The 17,472-nt window shown below is 51.9% G+C and overlaps 1 protein-coding gene across 5 annotated transcripts in view; it reads left to right on the forward strand.

The window, feature by feature from the left end:
* The window catches only part of IL16 (interleukin 16), an 88,132-nt gene that overhangs the window by 12,287 nt on the left and 58,373 nt on the right, over positions 1–17,472 (forward strand). For 3 of the 5 annotated variants that reach the window (XM_019743499.3, XM_019743500.3, XM_074317683.2), the window contains exon 5: positions 2,987–3,101. The exons of 1 other annotated variant lie outside the window; for it this stretch is intronic. In XM_019743499.3, the coding sequence (XP_019599058.3) occupies positions 3,062–3,101 (40 nt within the window). In that variant the 5' untranslated portion in view covers positions 2,987–3,061. Of the gene's footprint in view, positions 1–2,986; positions 3,102–16,399; positions 16,711–17,472 lie in introns of those variants that run through there. One more of the 5 variants, XM_019743502.3, reaches the window with a different exon arrangement.

A 17,472-nucleotide genomic window follows, 5' to 3' on the forward strand; every position in this document is an offset into this window, starting at 1 on the left:
AGCAGCCGGCTCCTCTAAGCTTCCGCCATGCTGGCTGCCTGGTCAGAATCAGCTCCCGATGGGGTAGCACCCACTTTGCAACGGGAGGTGTCTGTCTATAACGCTGATGGGCTGGGGGACACAAGAGCCAGCCAAGGAAGAGGACGCAGCCCCCTGACGTGAGCACAGTCCAGGGGGCCTCCTGAGTGGGTGGGGGTTCAGTAAGCGCTCAGTCCTAGGCCTGAGCCCTGCAGGGCCAGCAAGGGGGCGCTGCTGGTGGGGGCAGGAGAGCCGAGAGGAGGACAGAGAGCTGGAACATGGGTGCCGAAGGTTGCATCTCTCCCCAGGGGGTTTAACCAGTAAGAGGAGGCCCTCCCATCCTTTGCTGCAGACCTTGGGTGACAAACAGCTGTTCTCTCAGTCGCCGGCGCAGGGAAAGAGGCGCCTTTGTGGGTGGGGAGTGCTCGGGCCTGCCCAGGACTAGGGCTTCCCATGTGTACATATACTTTTCCTCCCTTTTTCCCCCGAAGAAACAAACTAGGAAATACGGAGTAAAAGAAATAAAATGCACTCGTAATCCTCTAGCCAGAGATAGCCTCTGTTCATATCTGGACATGTAGCTAGTAGGCTATACACAGGGGGGAAAATCATGTATAAACATGCAGCCTTTCTTATGTCTCTGTAATTGAACTTAAAACTCTTAGACCCCATTTCTGCAGATGACGGAAAATTGATTTTGTCATTTTAAAGTAACCCCATCCTCCCTTCTGCTGGGCAGCCTTTCATCTCCTTTTGGATGAGAAAACCACTGTTCTTTTATCATCATATGTTCTTCCCAAATCTATGGGTTTATGGTATAAATTTTGTGCTTTGAATCCTCCAGGCTTTGCTCTCTGTAATCAAAACCAAGCTTTTGGCATTAAAGGAACAAAATGTAAACAAACCCAAATGTATTAGTTTTCGATTGCTGCTGTAACAAATTGCCACAAAAGCAGTGGCTTAAAACAATACGAATTTATGTTCTGACAATTCTCGAGGTCAGACGTCCAGCCTGGGTCTCGCCTGCTGTCATCGGGTGTCAGCAGGGTTCACATTCCGTTCTGGAGCTGCGTGCGGGGAGACTCCACTTCCCTGAGTTCTGTGGCTTCTGGAGACACCTGCAGTCTTGGCTCAGAGCCCTTTTCTCCGTCATCAAAGCGAGCAGCGTAGCTCCAAGTTTCTCTGGGTCTGAGCCCTCTTCTGCCTCCCTCTCACATTCTCAGGGATCCTTGGGATTACATTGGGCCAGAGAATCCAGAAAATTCCTTCAAAGTCAGCTGATTAGCACCCTTAATTCCTTCTGCCACTTTAACTGCCTCTCGCTGTGTAACATAACGTAGTCACGGTTCCCACAACAGGATGTGGACATATTTGGAGGGCCGACTGCCCAAATAATAACTTATCAAAGGCTTGATTCATATGATCAAACGCCATGACTTTCAAAATTACAGCCTTTGCTGTTGATTTAACAGTCTACTTAGGAGTTCCAAAGGCAATGACTTGACTTAGAAAACCTTTTTTTTTTAAATTAAAACGTGTTTTTATCATCCTCTAAGTGGTATGAATGGAAAGCTCTCGCTCCTCCCTGAATGGGGGTGGATAACACAGTGATGTTGGAAAGCCCAGATGGATATTGGGAAGCTCATGGAGGAAAAACAAACAAACCCTCAGTGTCATTCTTCAAATTTAATCTGTTTCGTGTGTGTGGATCAGGGTCGCAGTGACCTGCCTGGCGGTGCTTTGAGCAAAATGCTGGTGACTGAAGCCTGCGACCTGACCCCCTCGAGGCCCCCCACGTCATTAGAAGTGGGAATGACGTGGGTGGAGAAACCCGAGGCAACCACAGCGTGGAGGGATCATGGAGGGACATCCCAGGAAGGCCTGGGACACTTGGCAGGTGACAGGTGTTGTATGTTTAGGTGGTGATGCATAAACAGGTGACTTAAACCGGACCCGGCTCTGTCTCACTAGTTTTCCTGGAACAGCAAACTTTCCGTTCCATCCCGTCTCACACTGTGGTGTCCCCAGCCCTCACATTTTGCCCCAGTTTTCAGCTCTGACTCTGCCCATGTATTGTATATCCTTTTGGTCTTTTCGGTGGGAAATCCAAGGATTTATTTAACCCGGCAATCAAATTGGTCATTTAAAATAATAGTCTGCCTTGTCCAAGTTTAAAAATAAGTGATCCTGGTATGAAAAGGCAAGCCGGGGAAATGGGGTAGATGAGGCTGCAAACAGTCCCGAGCCCAGTTCCCCAGGGCTCGGGCTCAGGGCTCCTCATCCCGCCTCGTCCTGACATGGGCGGCAGTCGGGGCACCTTCTGTTTGCCGTGATTAAAGTCAGCCTCCACCTTCCCCGCGCCGACTGCCCGTCTGGGGACACAGGCTGCATTCACCATGAGTGGCCCAGCCCCAGCCCTTTGCAGATTTCATGAAAGGCGTTTTCACTTGGATTAAACAGGCACTGTGTTTGTGTGTGGTGTGTGTGCAGGAGAAAATGAATCATTTCAATGTTGGGCAAGGATTTGAGGTGTTGTATTTGTCCCTCGCAATTACATAAACACACCAGAACTCATTAAAAAAAAAGAAGAAGAAAACGCTGGGTGGGGGGAGCGGTGCGTGGTTGGGATGATCTAAGCAGCTGAGTGAGTGAAGTCTCCATACATTAGACAGGCTTGTCTTCTGCCCTCTCAACACACTCCGAGTCCAAAGGAAAGTTTGAGGTTTTACATTTCTGTTTGCGGTGCAGGAAAAAGCTTATGATCTGAGGGCTTGATTCAGTGAAATAACATGGCTTTTATACACATTGCTTTGCAAGGAGGGCAGGAGTTGGAAGCGGCCGCTCTGAGCCGTTAAAGACTCGCTGGCAGAGGGAAGGGATTTTTCCCTCCCTCCCTGCCGGGGAGGGGGGGCAGCAGCTCTAACGGGGAGTTACTTTGTAGTTTTAACTCCTATTCAAACACTCCCAGCCCGAGAAGCTGCGGAGGATCACGCAGGACTTCTGAATCGGCTTGGAGGGGCCTCCCGGCCCCAGGGCCCTCAGGATGAGTTTGCAGAAGAGGATCTTCCCTCGGAGGCAGAGTGGTGAGTGGCCTTCTTCTCAGGGGACTGGTGGGAGGTGGGTGCAGGGTGTGAAGCCACATAGGTAGGGGGAGCACAGTTCTGTTTACGCCCGCGTGGAGTGTGCACGTGTGCGTCTGTCTGTCGTCCTTGCAGAGGCTGGCTGAGCACTCACTAGGCTGTTGGGCGGGGGTGGCGGGCGGTCCCCGGACCCCCAAGGGGGTGAGAAAGACCCTGGCCAGGCAGCGGCTTTCTCTGCCCTTCATCTCCTCTGTGAGTGTTGCTGGCAAAGCAGGGCAGGCGCAAGGTGTACATGCTGAGCCCACGGGGTCCCCACAGCTGGGGTCCTGGGGGCTGGGGGGCAGGACCCGCTGAGCCTCCCAGGTCTGTGTCCTGGGCGGGGCGGCGCGGGGTGGGGGGGGCTCTGTGTACCCTCAGGTACAGCCCCGCGGATGAGACGGTTTTTAAAACCTCCTCCTCCGTTTACTGCAGAAACATACACAGGCATCAGGGAGGGTTTTAACCCCTTTGCCCAGCTTTTAAAGTCAACACTGGCAAACCGTCAGCTGTTGTAACTTTGGCATAAGAGAGTAAACACATGGTTTTCTTTAAAGAAGAGAACAAGGCAAGTGAAGGGCGCATTCTGACTTCTTCAGCCCTGGGAGATGGGGGAGGAATGGCCAGAACCCAGGGACCCATTGGGGCAGGTCCCATTCAGCCATGTCTAACCCCGGGGGAAGGCAGTGGAGCACGGAGACCAAAACGCCCCTGGGACGGATTCCTGCCCTGAGAGGAGCAGGCTCATCGGTTTTAGGAAAGGTGTCCCTTTCCTCCTCTGCCCCCACCTCCCGGGCCTGTAGAAGCCAGGCCTGAGAGGAGGCGTGTGAAACGGCGTGTGCAGACAGGCCAGCACCCCTAAACGGGGCACAGTAACCCTCACGGGGCACGGGGCTCGGGGGAGAGTGTACGTGGGGCCCAGGTAGCCCTGGCCTCCCTCTTGTGGAAAGTGGGCCAAGCATTGAGAATGTCCCCCTTCGGACGCAGACCACACAGTGCGTTTACTTCCACTGAGGCGTCCTTGTGGGCTGGACGTGACCTGGGTTTTATAGGTGCCCCCCGTTTCCTGAAACCATTTTATTCATGAGAGGTCTGGCCACTTCCTGTCCATGGCTGCATCAGTCGGTTTCCCTGGCAACAGACTCTGAGCCAGAGATGTGTGTATAAGAAGGTCATTGCTGAGTGTCCCTGGGGGCGACCCCTGTGAGGGGCAAGGGAGGCAGTGGACAGGGGAGCGTCTGGTCCAGTGCCCCCATGGGGCTCTGTGCCATGTCCTGGCAAGTCGCTGCGCCGGGCAGAGCGTAGCCGGGGCGAGGCTTCAGCTGAGGGCGGATCGTGGAGACGCTCCGCTGTGAGTTGTCACAGGACCCATGGCCACTGTGGATGCGCGCCTGGTATCAGGGGCTCCTCTGGGGTCACCCCTCAGCATCACTCAATAACGCTGAGTCCTTTTCTGAGTTCAGCTGAGGGAAGAGTGGGGATTAAATGCATGGATAGCTGTCCTGTTAAATCCATGCATAGCAGGTGACCTTGGGTTCACCCCTTTCCATGTCTGGGATTCACTGTCTTGTCTAGAGAGTGGACGGAAGCTTGTGGGAGCAGAGAGGGCCTCTAAGAACCCTCCCAGCTCGCCTGTTTCAGAAGCGCAGAGTTTGAGCCTGTGACGGTTTGGGGTGGGGGTAGGTTCCCCAGTGAGACTCAGGTCACAGGGTCTCCACAGGTGCCTACATTCTGACTGTTGGAAAATGCACACGATCCCTGGGGACCCTGTGAGTCCCATGGCCAGCGGTCAGCAGGGAGGGGATGGGGGGCAACCTCATCACAGGGCAGTGGGGACGGGGTTCCAGGAGAATCCCACTGTACGCTTCTCCCCTCCCCCCACGACTCCTTCCAAGGAGAAAGGACCACCACATGGGGTGTTGCCAGACATCTTTGGTAGTTAAAAGCCATACAGTATTGCCCGGGACAAACACAGATGTAGCTGGATCTATTTGCTTGCCCTCCCCGCCCCACCACGCGCTTACTATTTATTTTCAATAGACAAAGAGTGAAGTCACTTTCTCAAACAGTTGGAACTCATTCTCAGCTAACCATTTGTTTAGAGCATTCTCTGCCCCAGTGCTGGGCTCCGGGCTGTAAGGGACGGACACATTAGTCAAATGCTCACTCACACGGAAATATTAATAAAAATAAAGGGGGTTGGGTGCCCTCACGGGGACGGACCTCGTGGATGGACCAGGAGGGCTTCCCTGAGGAGGTGCTGTCCACACTGTTTTCTGAAGGGCGTGTGGGAGTGAGTGGGAGCCAGGGCTGGGAAGCGAGCTCTGGGTAACGGGGAACAGCGTGTGGTCCTGGAGCAGGGATGGAAAAGGAACCGTTTCAAATCCTACCAGCTGAACCAAGACGCTCTGAGCTTTGCAAGAGTACTTCCCACCCGTCTGTTTTCCTTGCAGCGTCTTTTTAAAAATAATCATGGTGACTGGCGAGCTCAGGGAGTGAGCTTTTCATGGTGGGGGAAGCCATCCGGAGCCCTTGACTCTGTTCCCCACACCTGGTGGCCAGCCCCCCGGTGTGCACCCTGGAAATCCAGCTGTCACGCCAGCCCCTCCTTCCTCCTGAGGCCTTTCAACACCAGGCTCTGATTTAGGACCGTTGTGGGCACGGCCTCATACCATCTTCCCCGCAACCAACCGAGGCAGGTGGCGCTCACCCCCAGGTCACTGTAAGCTGTGCTCCTAGCATGCTGTCCTGCCGGGGTGACCTGCCCACCTGCATCCCGGTTCATGTGCTGATGTCCCACTCGGGGTTGGCTTATGGGTAACTTCTCAGTTCCCACAACGTTATCAAAACCACAGTAGACACTTGTGTCATCACTGATTTTTGACATTTCTCCACATTATTGACTCTTTAGCTTGCTTTTGATTACATTTTTCCAAAACATTATTACAGGCATTGCTCACACATACAGAAAAGTGGAAAGAATTGCACTATAGCTACTATCTAGATTTCCCAGGTAACGTTTAACTCTCTGTTTGCCTTGTCACATACCATCCGTGCTCATCTTATTGTTTTGATGCATCTCTAAAAATAAATTTCAGGCATCGCTGCACTTCTCTTTCAGACACTTCAGCGTGTATACAATTAGCACAACTTCAGTGTTTGCTCACTGGTCTCACTTAGGTAAGATGTACACTTTTCCCTGCATGTAAATTTTAAGTGCACCGTTCTATCAGTTTTGAAAAATGGATACACCTGTATAAAAGTACTGCCGTGCTACGATGACGGACGTACCCAGAAAGCTCTGCTGTGCCGCTTTCTCAGTGGCTTTTGGGATTTACTCATAATGTATGTACGGTCTCACTAAATGCCGAGCCCTGTTAATGAGGTGCAGTCCCGCTCTGACCTGCCTCGGCCTTGCGGGCAGGACCCTTCTCGTAAAGGCCCCCAGTGTCGCAGGGCAGGCCTCACCGTGGCCCCAGGCGGTGACAGGAAGCCACTGAGAGACGGTGGTGCAGGCCAGTGCAGAGCACGTAGAGCAGGTGCCCTGTCGTAGGACGGCCCGGTGGCAGGGAACACCGTGTGTGCGTGCGTCCGTGGGCCTCCCGTGGGCCCCCGAGGATCCTGAGTCAGGGTGGGGGTGCTGAGCTTTCCCCTTGGGCTGCCGGTGTGCTTCTTGCCACAGTGCTGGCTGGTCCAGGGGTTGCAGGCAGGGGCAAGGTGGACACAGCCCAGCACAGTGACTCGCGGCAGTGTCAGTGGGTCTTGGGGGCCCCTGAGTCTCCCCCTTGCCTTCCTGCCCTCCCACTGCGGGTGGTGGAGTGTTGTGTGTGGGGGACTGTAGCCATGTCTGGGGCACCACCACGAGTCAGGCGCTGAGAGCATTCTGGTGTCCGGCAGTGACAGGGGCGTGGCTGCTCCCACGTCCCACAGCCAGGGTCTGGGGGTGAGAGCTCAGGCACCGTGCCACCTGCCATGGCCAGCGTGTGTGCGTACCCGGGCCCACAGCTGCTTCTGTCTGGATGTCTGTGCGTCTCACCACAGAGCTCTCCCTCCCCCTCCTCTTTTCCTTTCTTCTGGCGACTCTGTAGCCTCTCCTCTGTGCCACGGACTGTGCAGGCTGCAGTACGACACAGAAGACAGTCGCGTATCAGGAAACTCAGTTACTGGGCACCGCACGATGAGAGAGACGGGCATGGACGGGGGCAGCGCCCAGGGCAATCAGTGAGTTGGGAGGGTGTGTCAGGGAAGGCTTCCTGGAGGAGGGGACTGTGAGCCGAGCCGTGAACACATGTGAAGGCTGGCGGGGAAGCCGTGGCCTGAGTTAGGAAGGGTAGCATGTGTGCCCTCCTGCCCGCTGAGGTGGGATTTGGAAGGGGGCATGGAGCATGAGTGACTGCAAGCCTGCGACCTCAGACAGGGCTTCGAAATGTTTACTTAGTGAGTCAGTCGTGTCATGACAATAACAAATTAAAAGGAAGTAGGGATTTCTTCATCTTTAAAGATGTTGCTTTCTGATGCAAGGCGGGAGACGGCGTTCCTCAGATAGTTGTGTGGGCAGAGAGGCTTGCACGGCCCAGCACGCTCACCTCCGCTCGCCCCTTGTCCAGTCTGAAAGCACAGGCGGGGCTGGGCCGCTGGCTGCAGGGTCTCTGGCATCCAGGTGGGGCCGGCGACCACCGGGACTCGGGACTCCACTGTCTCCCGTGCGCCCCTGGGAAAGGCGACCCCAAGCCCCTGCGGGCGTCCTGCACAGGGGAAGCATTGTGGCCCTGCTGTGTTCCTCATGAATCTGCCCTTTCTGTGGTCTGGTGCAGGGCAGGCCGGGCAGCACCAGCGAGCCCACCCTCTCCCCCTCTGTGCGGTTTATCCCTGTCCCCCCGGGACCTGCGGGATCTCCCCGACGGTGCGTTTGCTCAGCTTTTATTGCGAGGACAAGGATTGTCTGCGCTGGGCTGTCATGCAAGCGGGGTTCACGTCTTGGCTCTGTGCCTGGGGAGAGGCATTTTCCTCCCTGGGCCGCTTCCTCTGGTCAGGAAAATCGGGAGAGCTGATGGGGCCCGCCCCCCAGGTCAGCTGTGGGGAGATGCTGGGCTGCGGCCGTCGCTGCGGCAATCAGTGTAGGTTCTGCGTGTCCCAGGGCGGTGGATGACACCAGCTCACCTGCTGGTCCAGCCCTCGGGGTCTGTGAAGTCCTTGGAAATGAACTCTCTGGCCTTGGAGGACACGGTCTCACTCTTTCCTAACATGTAGCCATGAGGTGCCAGGAGAGAGAGTGTGTGAATGCGTTTTTAAGTTTCATCTAAATCTGAGCCTAATCACATGAATTAGATTAAGAAAATGTAAGAGCTCTTTGTAAACTCTAAAATACAAACAAATGTAGAAGCCTGCTACATGGCATTAGTCATTTATTTATTCATTCAGTTTGGGTTGATTCATTCAGTAAATGTTTATTGGGCCCGTGTGTGCCAGGCATGGGGACCCTGCTGTGAGCAGGCCGAGGAGTTCATGTTTGGGGTGCCTCGGTGGGACAGCGGGGTGCTCCACACGTACTGAACAGACTGACGAGACCCGTCAGATGGTGACAAGTTCTGAAGGAAGTACAGGAGGGAGCTGTGATGAGTGCCGGGGGCCAGCTCAGATTGGGCGGCCTGGAAGGGCCACGCTTCGGATGGCACGACGGAAAGGGCCAGCCATATGGGGACCTGCAAGGGGACCCTTCCTGGAGGAGGGAACAGCTTGGACAAAAGCCTTGGGTGACATGGACTTGGCTTCTTAGAAGAGGGAAGATAAATGGGCCTGATCGTGGAAAGCTTTGGGACATGGCAAGGAATTTGGATTTTACTTTGAAAACAATGCCAATTCTTGGGGAGGGATGAATAGGGGGGACATGGAGCATTTGGGAGGCAATGGCACACTTTTCTGCAGGATTCTGTAATGGTGGCTCTGTGATAAGATGCCACGATTTTGTCAAACCCCCAAAGTGTGCAGCACAAAGAGTGAGCCCTGATGTAAACTATGGACTTTCGTTAATAAAGTCTCAGCATTGATTTATCAGTTGTAAGAATGGTCCCCAGCGATGCAGGACGCTAATAGGAGAAACCCCGTGTGCAGTACAGGGAACTCGCTGTACTTGCTGCATAATTTTTATATAAACTTAAAACAGCTCTAAAAAATAAAGCCTCTTTTTAAAAATTACAAAAGAAAATGACGAAAGCAATGTTAAGTTCTGGAAGGTTTTATGTAGGGGAGGCCCATGAGCCATTTTCTATTAAAATAACCAAAAACCAAAAATCTAAAAGCAAAACAACCTACCTGGTTTTTGTGTGAAAATGGATTATGGAGGCCCGAGGCGGAGCCAGAAGCCCAGTCAGCAGGTGAGGGGAGCGAGCAGTCAGAACTGTGGCAGGGAGGTGGGGAGAAGTGGGTGGACTGGGGGAGAGCCGGCAGGAGTCGCTGATAGATGGGAGGGGGGGGACGTGGGGAGTGTGCACGCGCGAGAGAGCGGTCATGATGAACATGTGTGGCAGGCGCTGTCTGATCTCAGCGCTTTACAAGTCTCCAGCCACCGTGGGAGGGGGTCCCAGTGCAGTAACCCCCTGTGGCTGAGGCAGCTGCCCCAGGGGTCCGCTTCACCACCCACCATCACTCACCTGCCCCGGGTACACCTGAGACCGGCATCCAGGAAGTAAGCCGCCGACCCTGGGGTCCGGGCTTACCCTGTTCAGTGGGCGATGGTAAAAACTCCCAAAAGACGGAAGCCTGGGGGGGAAGAGGTGTTGTTGGGGGCAATCAAGGGCGCTGCTTGAGGCATTAGGTACAAAATGCCCGTTAGACCCCCAGCGGGAGATGGTCAGCAGGGGGAGGGGAAGAGACTTGAGAACTGAGAGGAAAGCGCGAGGCTGGACACATGGTTGGGAGTTGTGCGCACGTCGGTGGCTCACACACCTTGTTAAAACCGTGCAGTATATTAGTGATGAAACGGGACTTTGAGAGGATGCAAAGCCCAGGATGGAGACACTGGGAGAGGGAAGGCCCGAGGGACGGCCACGCGGCCTGTACAAAAGGCAGCTAGGATTTTATTTATTTTTATTTTATGTTTCAATTACAGTTGACATTCAGTGTTATTTTGGTTTCAGGTGTACAGCGTAGCGATGAGACGTTTGTGTAACTTATGAGGTGATCCCCCCGTAAGTCTGGTCCCCACCTGGCACCACACACAGTTGTTACAGTGTCACTGACCACACGCCCTGTGCTGTACTTCACATCCCGTGACGGTTTTCATAAATGGCAGTTTGTACTTCTGACTCCCTTCCCCCTTTTCACTCAGCCTCGACCCCCCTCCCATCTGGCAACTATCCGTTTTTTCTTTGTATCTATGAGTCTGTTTCTGTTTTGTGTTTGTGTATTTTGTTTTCTAGATTCCACATGTAAGTGAGATCATATGGTATTTGTCTTTCTCTGTCTGACTGATTTTACTGAGCACAATACCCTCTGGGTCCACCCAGGTGGTCACAAAGGGTAAAATTTCACTCTTTTTTATGGCCGAGTAATACTCCTTTTATGTATGTACCACCTCTTCTGTATCCATTTGTCTGTCAATGGACACTTAGGTTGCTTCCATATCTTGGCTATTGTAAATAATGCTGCAATGAACATAGGGGTGCATTTATTTTTTAAGGTTAGTGTTTTGAATTTCTTCAGATAAATACCCAGGAGTGGAATTGCTGGATTATAAGGTAGTTCTACTTTTAATTTTCTGAGGACCCTCCATACTGTTTTCCACAGTGGCTGCGCCAATCTGCAATCCCACCAACAGTGCATGAGGGTTCCCTGTTCTCCACATCCTCGCCAACACTGGTTGTTGATTTATCGATGAGCCATTCTGACAGGAGTGAGGTGGAATCTGATTGTGGTTTTTATTTGCGTTTCTCTAATGATTAGTGACTTTGACCATCTTTTCATATGTCTATTGGCCGTCTGTATGTCCTCTTTGGAAAAATGTTCTCCATGCCCTCAGCCCATTTTTAAACCAGATTGTTTGGTTTTTTTTGCTGTTAAGTTGTATGAGTTCTTTATATGTTTTGGATATTAACCCTTATCAGATGTATTGTTGGCGAATATCTTCTCCTATTCATTTGGTTGTCTTGTTCCTGATCTTAAGGAAAATGGTTTTAGCTTTTCACCATTAGTATGATGTTAGCTGTGTGTTTGTCATATGTGGTTTTTATGATGTTGAGGTATGTTACATCTATCCCCATTTTGCTAAGAATTTTTATCAGAAATTGATGATGGATTTTGTCAAATATTTTTTCTGCATATATTTATATGATCATATGATTTTTATCTTTCATTTTTTTATGTGGTATATCACATTAATTGATTTGTGTATATTGAACCAACCTTGCATCCCAAGAATAAATCCCACTTGATTGTGGTATATGATCTTTTTAAAGTATTGCTGAATTTGTTTTGCTAATATTTTGTTGAAGATTTTTGCATCTATGTTCAGGGATATTGGCCGTTAATTCCCTTTTTTTGCCATGTCTCTGTCTGGTTTTGGAATCAGGGTAATGCTGGCCTCATAAAATGTACTTGGGAGCCCTCCCCTCCTCTTCAATTTTTTGGAATAGTTTGAAAGTATAGTTTGGAATAGTTTGAGAAGAAGTTAATTTTTCTTTGAATGTTTGATAAAATTCACCCTTGAAGCCATCTGATCCAGGACTTTTGTTTGTTGAGAATTTTTTGATTACTGATTCGATTTCATTAGTAGTAATTGGTCTGCTCAGATTTTCTATTTCTTCTTGATTTAGTCTGGGAATATTGTATGTTTCTAGGAATTTATCCAGGTTGTCCGGTTTGTTGGCATGTAATTGTTCGCAGCATTTTCTTATGATCCTTTGTATTTCTGTGGTGTCAGTTGTCACTTCTGATTTTATTTACTTGAGTCCTCTTTTTTCCTTGATAAGACTGGTTAAAGATTTTTCCAGTTTGTTTATCTTTTCAAAGAATCAGCTTTTGGTTTCTTTGACCTTTTGTTTGTTTTTCTTTCTTTTGACTATTTCATTTATTTCTACTCTGATCTTTGTTATTTCCTTCCTTCTACTCACTTTGGGCTTTGTTTATTCTTCTTTTTCTAGTTCCTTTCGGTGTAAGATGAGATTGTTTATTCGAGATTTTTTGTGTTTGTGAAGGTAGGCCTGTATTACTCTGAATTTCCCTCTTCGGACTGCTTTCACTGTGTCCCATAGATTGTGCGTTGTTGTGTTTTCATTTTCATTTTTCTCCAGGTATCTTTTGATTTCTTTCCTGAGCTCATTGGTAACTTATTTGTTATTTAGTACCATGTTATTTGAGTCTAGGTATTTTTGTGTTTTTCTGTTTCCTTTTTGTAATTGATTTCTAGTTTCGTACTACGATTGGGATTGGAGAAGGTGCTCAATATGATTTCTGTCTTAAATTATTGAGACGTGTTTTGTGGCTTGACATCACTTATCCTGGAAAATGTTCCATGTGCACTTGAAAAGAATGTATATTATGCTGCTTTGGGGTGAAATGTCCTCAAACTGTCAGTTAAACCATGTTCTGTAGGGTGTCATTTAAGGCCACTGTTTCCTTGTTGATTTTCTGTCTGGAGGACCTGTCCATAGGTGTCAATGGGGTGTGAAGCTCCCCTGCTGTGACTGGCCCCTTTATGTCCCTCAGTATTTGATTTATGATTTAGGTGCTCCTACGTTGGGTGTGTAGATGGTTACAGGGGTTATGTCTTCTAGTGGATTGGTCCCTATAGCATTATGAAATGTCCCTGTCTCTTGTTACAGTCTTTGTTTTATAGTCTGTTTTGTCAGGTATAAGTATCACCACCCCAGCTTTTTTGTTTGTTTTCATTTGCATGAAATATATTCTCCAGTCCCTTTACTTTCTGTGTGCATTTTTCTTCCTTTTTTTTTTTTTTAAATTTTTTATTGGGGAATATTGGGGCACAGTGTGTTTCTTCTCCAGGGCCCATCAGCTCCAAGTCGTTGTCCTTCAGTCTAGTTGTGGAGGATGTAGCTCAGCTCCAAGCCCAGTCGCCATTTTCAATCTTAGTTGCAGGGGGCACAGCCCACCATCCCATGCGGGAATTGAACCGACAACCTTGTTGTTAAGAGCTGGTGCTCTAACCAACTGAGCCATCTGGCCGCCCCTGTGTGCATTTTTCAACCTGAAGTGGGTCACTGTGGGCAGCGTATGTACGGGTCTTGTTTTCTTCTTCATTCAGCCACCCAATGTCTTTTGATTGAAGCATTTAATCCATTTGCTTTTAAGGTTGTTACTGATAAGTATGTAGTTATTGCCATTTTATTCATATTTGTAAGTTTTTTCCCATCTTCTTAAAAAAGTCCCTCTAAGATACCTTGTAGTAGTGCTTTGGTGGTGATGACTCCTTCAGGTTTTCCTCGTCTGGGAAGCTCCTTGTCTGTCCTTCGATTCTAAATGGCAGCCTTGCTGGGTAGAGCAATCCTGGTTGTACATAGTAGATTTTCATCATTTTGAATATCTCCTGCCACTCCCTTCTGGCCTGCAGCGTTTCTGTTGGGAAATCGCCTCATAGTCTTATGGGGGCTCCCTTGTAGGTAACTAACTGCCTTTCTCTTGCTGCTTTTAAGATTCTCTCTTTGTCTTTAACCTTTGGCATTTTCACTATGATGTGTCTTGGTGTGGGCCTGTTTGGGTTCATCTTGTTTGGGACTCTCTGCGCTTCCTGGGCTTGTATATCTATTTCCTTTGCCAGGTTAGGGAAGTTTTCTGTCATTTTTTCTTCAAATAGGTTTTCAACTCCTTGGTCTCTCTTTCCTCCTTCGGTAGCCCTATGATGCAAATGTTGGTGCCCTTCATGTTGTCCCAGACGTCTCTTTAACGCTCCTCATTTTTTAACTTTATTCTTTTTGCTGTTGCGATTGAGTGTTTTCTTTTCCCTTGTCTTCTAAATCACTGATTCGATCCTCTGCTTCATCTAATCTGATGCTGATTCCCCCTAATGTGCTTTTTATTTCAGTTATTGTATTCTTTTCTGACTGGTTCTTTTTTTATGATTTCCATCTCTTTGTGTAAGTTCTCACTGAGTTAATTTATTTTCCCCTAAGTTCACTGAGCAGCCTCATAACCAGTGTTTTGGACTCTTATATGGTAGATTGTTTGTCTCTATTTTGTTTAGTTGTTTTTCTGGTGCTTTGTTCTGTTGTTTCATTTGGGACATGTTTCTTTGTCTCGTATGTTTCTTTGTCTCCTTATTTTGGCTGCCTCCCTGTCTTTGTTTCTATGTGTCAGGTGGAGCTGCTACGTCTCCCAGTCTTGGCAGCGTGGTCTTATGTGATAGGTGTCCTGTGGGTCCCAGTGGTGCAGACTCCCTGGTCACCTAAGCCAGGTGCTCCAGGTGTGTCCCTGGTGGAACCCATCTTGTGCAGGTGGATTGGGCCTGGTCTTCATGCCGAGGAAAAAGAAAAATGATGATGAAACAGCACATGGTTCTTCCGGACACCACGCACTTGAGAGCTATTAGCAAGGGACTTCTTTCTCCATCGTGTCAGTTCCTCAGTGACACTCTCCGTCCCTCAGTGACACTCTGTGGTCAAAGGTGTAATTGCATTTGCCAGTGAGGAAACCACAGCTGAGACATGACCAAGTGCCTCAGTTCTAACCAAGCAGCTCGCCCCCACCTCCCTCCCTCCCTGCAGGCCCGGGCAGCTGGCCTGTGGAGAGTGCTGGGCGCTGTGGGAAGACTCCCCTTTTCCTGGAGGAGGTGCTGCTGGGGGCACAGATGTGAGGTGCAAACTGCCCCATGTCACTGAGGGTCTGGGCAGGGTCTCAGCTGTACTTTGGAGTGAACTCACCTGAGAGCGAGCAAGAACGCATCATCCGGTAATAGGCAGAGGCAGGAACTGAGTCAGGCCCAGCTGACGAGGGGGACTTGGCCTCGGCCTCATCCAGGAGGCAGGGAGGCCGTTGGGCACTCCAGCCTCAGGGTCTGGGAGGGCAAAGCGGGCCTCCACAGGCCTGGTGTGCCACATTGCCCCCCAGCCCTTCTGCCAGCAAGACGGTGCTGGGGCCTGCCGCGTGGGAGCCCTGGCTTCGCTGTGCCCAGGGAACTGCCAGAGGCTGGGGGTGGGCAGAGCCGGCGGCATTCTGAGGCCCACACTCCTGCCCTGGAGGCCTCTCTCCTCTGCAGTCCGCACGGCCCTGCAGAGTGGCACTGTCCCCACCCCTGCTGACAAAGGCCGCTTTGTCCAGTGTGCCTCCCTTGGCACCGTGGCCTGGTCCTCCAACAGTGGCTGGGTCTCTGCAGCCTCGCCTGGAATTCCAAGGGCTCCGTCGGTGGCTCCTACTCGCTCATTAAAGCCCCCAGGGAGCCCTGAGACATTTGGTGGTGAGCGACCCAGGGCATTCCGTTTGTCAGAAGAGAGGGGTACACACGTGCCCCCTCGGGCATGTGCACTGGCTCACAGAGCCTGTGCTCAGGACCCATGTGTGGGACGAGCGTCAGGGGGCCAATGGATTAAATGTCACCCTTAGAGTAGGCTCTCCAAGGGGACGTGGCTGTCACCCGGTAGGACAAACAGAAGCGCCTTGTCCCTCCTGCTCTGGTTCCCCACGTGTTCTGTGTAAGTCAGGTCCTCGTCCTCACACTTGGGGTGCTGCAGAGTCCCCTGCAGGGCTTGTGGAAACAGAGCGCAACCCCTCTTGTTTTCTGATGCGGGAGGCCTCAGAGCACCCCGGGACCTTGCATTTCTAGCAGGTGGTGCAGACACGGCCGGCTCGGGGGCCAGACCTTGAGAACCGCTGAGCTGCGTCAGCCCCTGAGAGCCGGTTGTCCGTCGGACAGACGGGCGATGCCATCCCGGGGAGAGCCTGGGCTCTGGCGTCGCAGGAGCTCGGTTGGACTGCTGGCTGGATAACGTGCTGCTGGGTGACCTTGCTGGGCCCCCAGGGCTGCTGTGTCGGTGCTCAGTGAGCTTGTGCGGTGCCTTTTCTCCTGCCCAGCGGGCCGTGTTTACTAGTGTTGGCCAGGGTTGTGTGAGCTGACGTTTAAATAAAGCTCCTGCCGTGTGCCAGGCACGCTGTGGCTCCCTTCCTGCCCTCCCAGGGAAAGTCAGGAGCTGGGCTGGGGTGCTGGGCACCCCCGGCTGTCCTCTGCCAGCCCAGCAGATGGGGGACCTTGTCCAAGGCAGAGCGTCCCCGCGCTGGCAGCCCCTCCCCTGTTGGGGACCAAGCCTTTTCCCGCGGAGAAGTCAGATGGCTGCCGTGGGAGTCCCAGCACATCCCTGCCAGTCGGGCACATTTGCCCTGCGTCACCTGCCCAGAGCAGGTGGTGACGGCAGGGTCTGGTTCAGAGCATCCAGCCCGCAGAGCCTGGGGTCTGACGCGGAGCCCTGCGTCTGTGAGAAGAGCACGTTCGTTTCTCCTCCTCTGCCGCTCAGCCCCAGGCCTCGGCCTCAGCCTGTCCTGGGCTAAAGGTGCCTGGTCACTGCTGGGCATTTGGAGAGAGAAGCGAGGGAGGTGGCAGCCCCGGGGCTGTGAGCAGGGAGGCAGGTGGGCCCAGGTGAGTGAATGGCCCCTGGGCAGCCGCTCTGCCCAGGTGGCCGCTCTGAGTGGCACGGGGAGGGTCTTGGCTGCTGGGCGCTGCGCTGGGGTCTGGCAGGAGCAGAGTTGCCTGGTGGGAATCGGGTGCTGACCAGTGAGGGGAGCAGGAAGCAGCTTCGGGAGGTGGGGGTCGCGACAGGGCTGTCACTTGTCCTTGCTCTGCAGCCCTGGGAGCTTCTGGTTCTGGGATTTCTGACGTATCAGCGTAGACGGAAGAAAGGAAGGGGGGTGGGAGGAAGGCAGCGGGCCCCCGGGGAGGCCTCCCGCTGCCCGCAGGCTGCTGCACGGCGGGCAGGGCTGTCTGTCTGTCAGTCACTCCTCTTACCTGGGCTGTCTGTCTGTCAGTCACTCCACGGGCGTCCGGGGAGGCTCAGGCGCCTCATCCCTGGGCCGGTTCAGTCTGTTCCTTTGGTTGATGAACGTGCAACTTCCGTTGGAGAACTCGGTCACCCAGCAGAGGCCGTACCCACCCTCTCCTCTTGCCCAGCGATGTCCTCCCGCTTCAGGCTCAAAAGCAGATGATAGAAGAGTGTGTGTGTGTCCGTGTCTAGAGAGAAATAGAAATAATCTTGGAAGAGACGATATATAATTCCTTACCAAAGTGCAAACCAAAAAGCATCCCCTTGCACACACACACGTACTCACACACGCAGACACATGCACGCACACATGCACACACACTTACTCGCACGCACACACATGCACGCACACACGCACACAC

This window comes from Rhinolophus sinicus, chromosome 13, assembly GCF_057876585.1.
Source record: "Rhinolophus sinicus isolate RSI-liver-muscle chromosome 13, RSI-T2T, whole genome shotgun sequence".
NCBI lineage: Eukaryota > Metazoa > Chordata > Mammalia > Chiroptera > Rhinolophidae > Rhinolophus > Rhinolophus sinicus.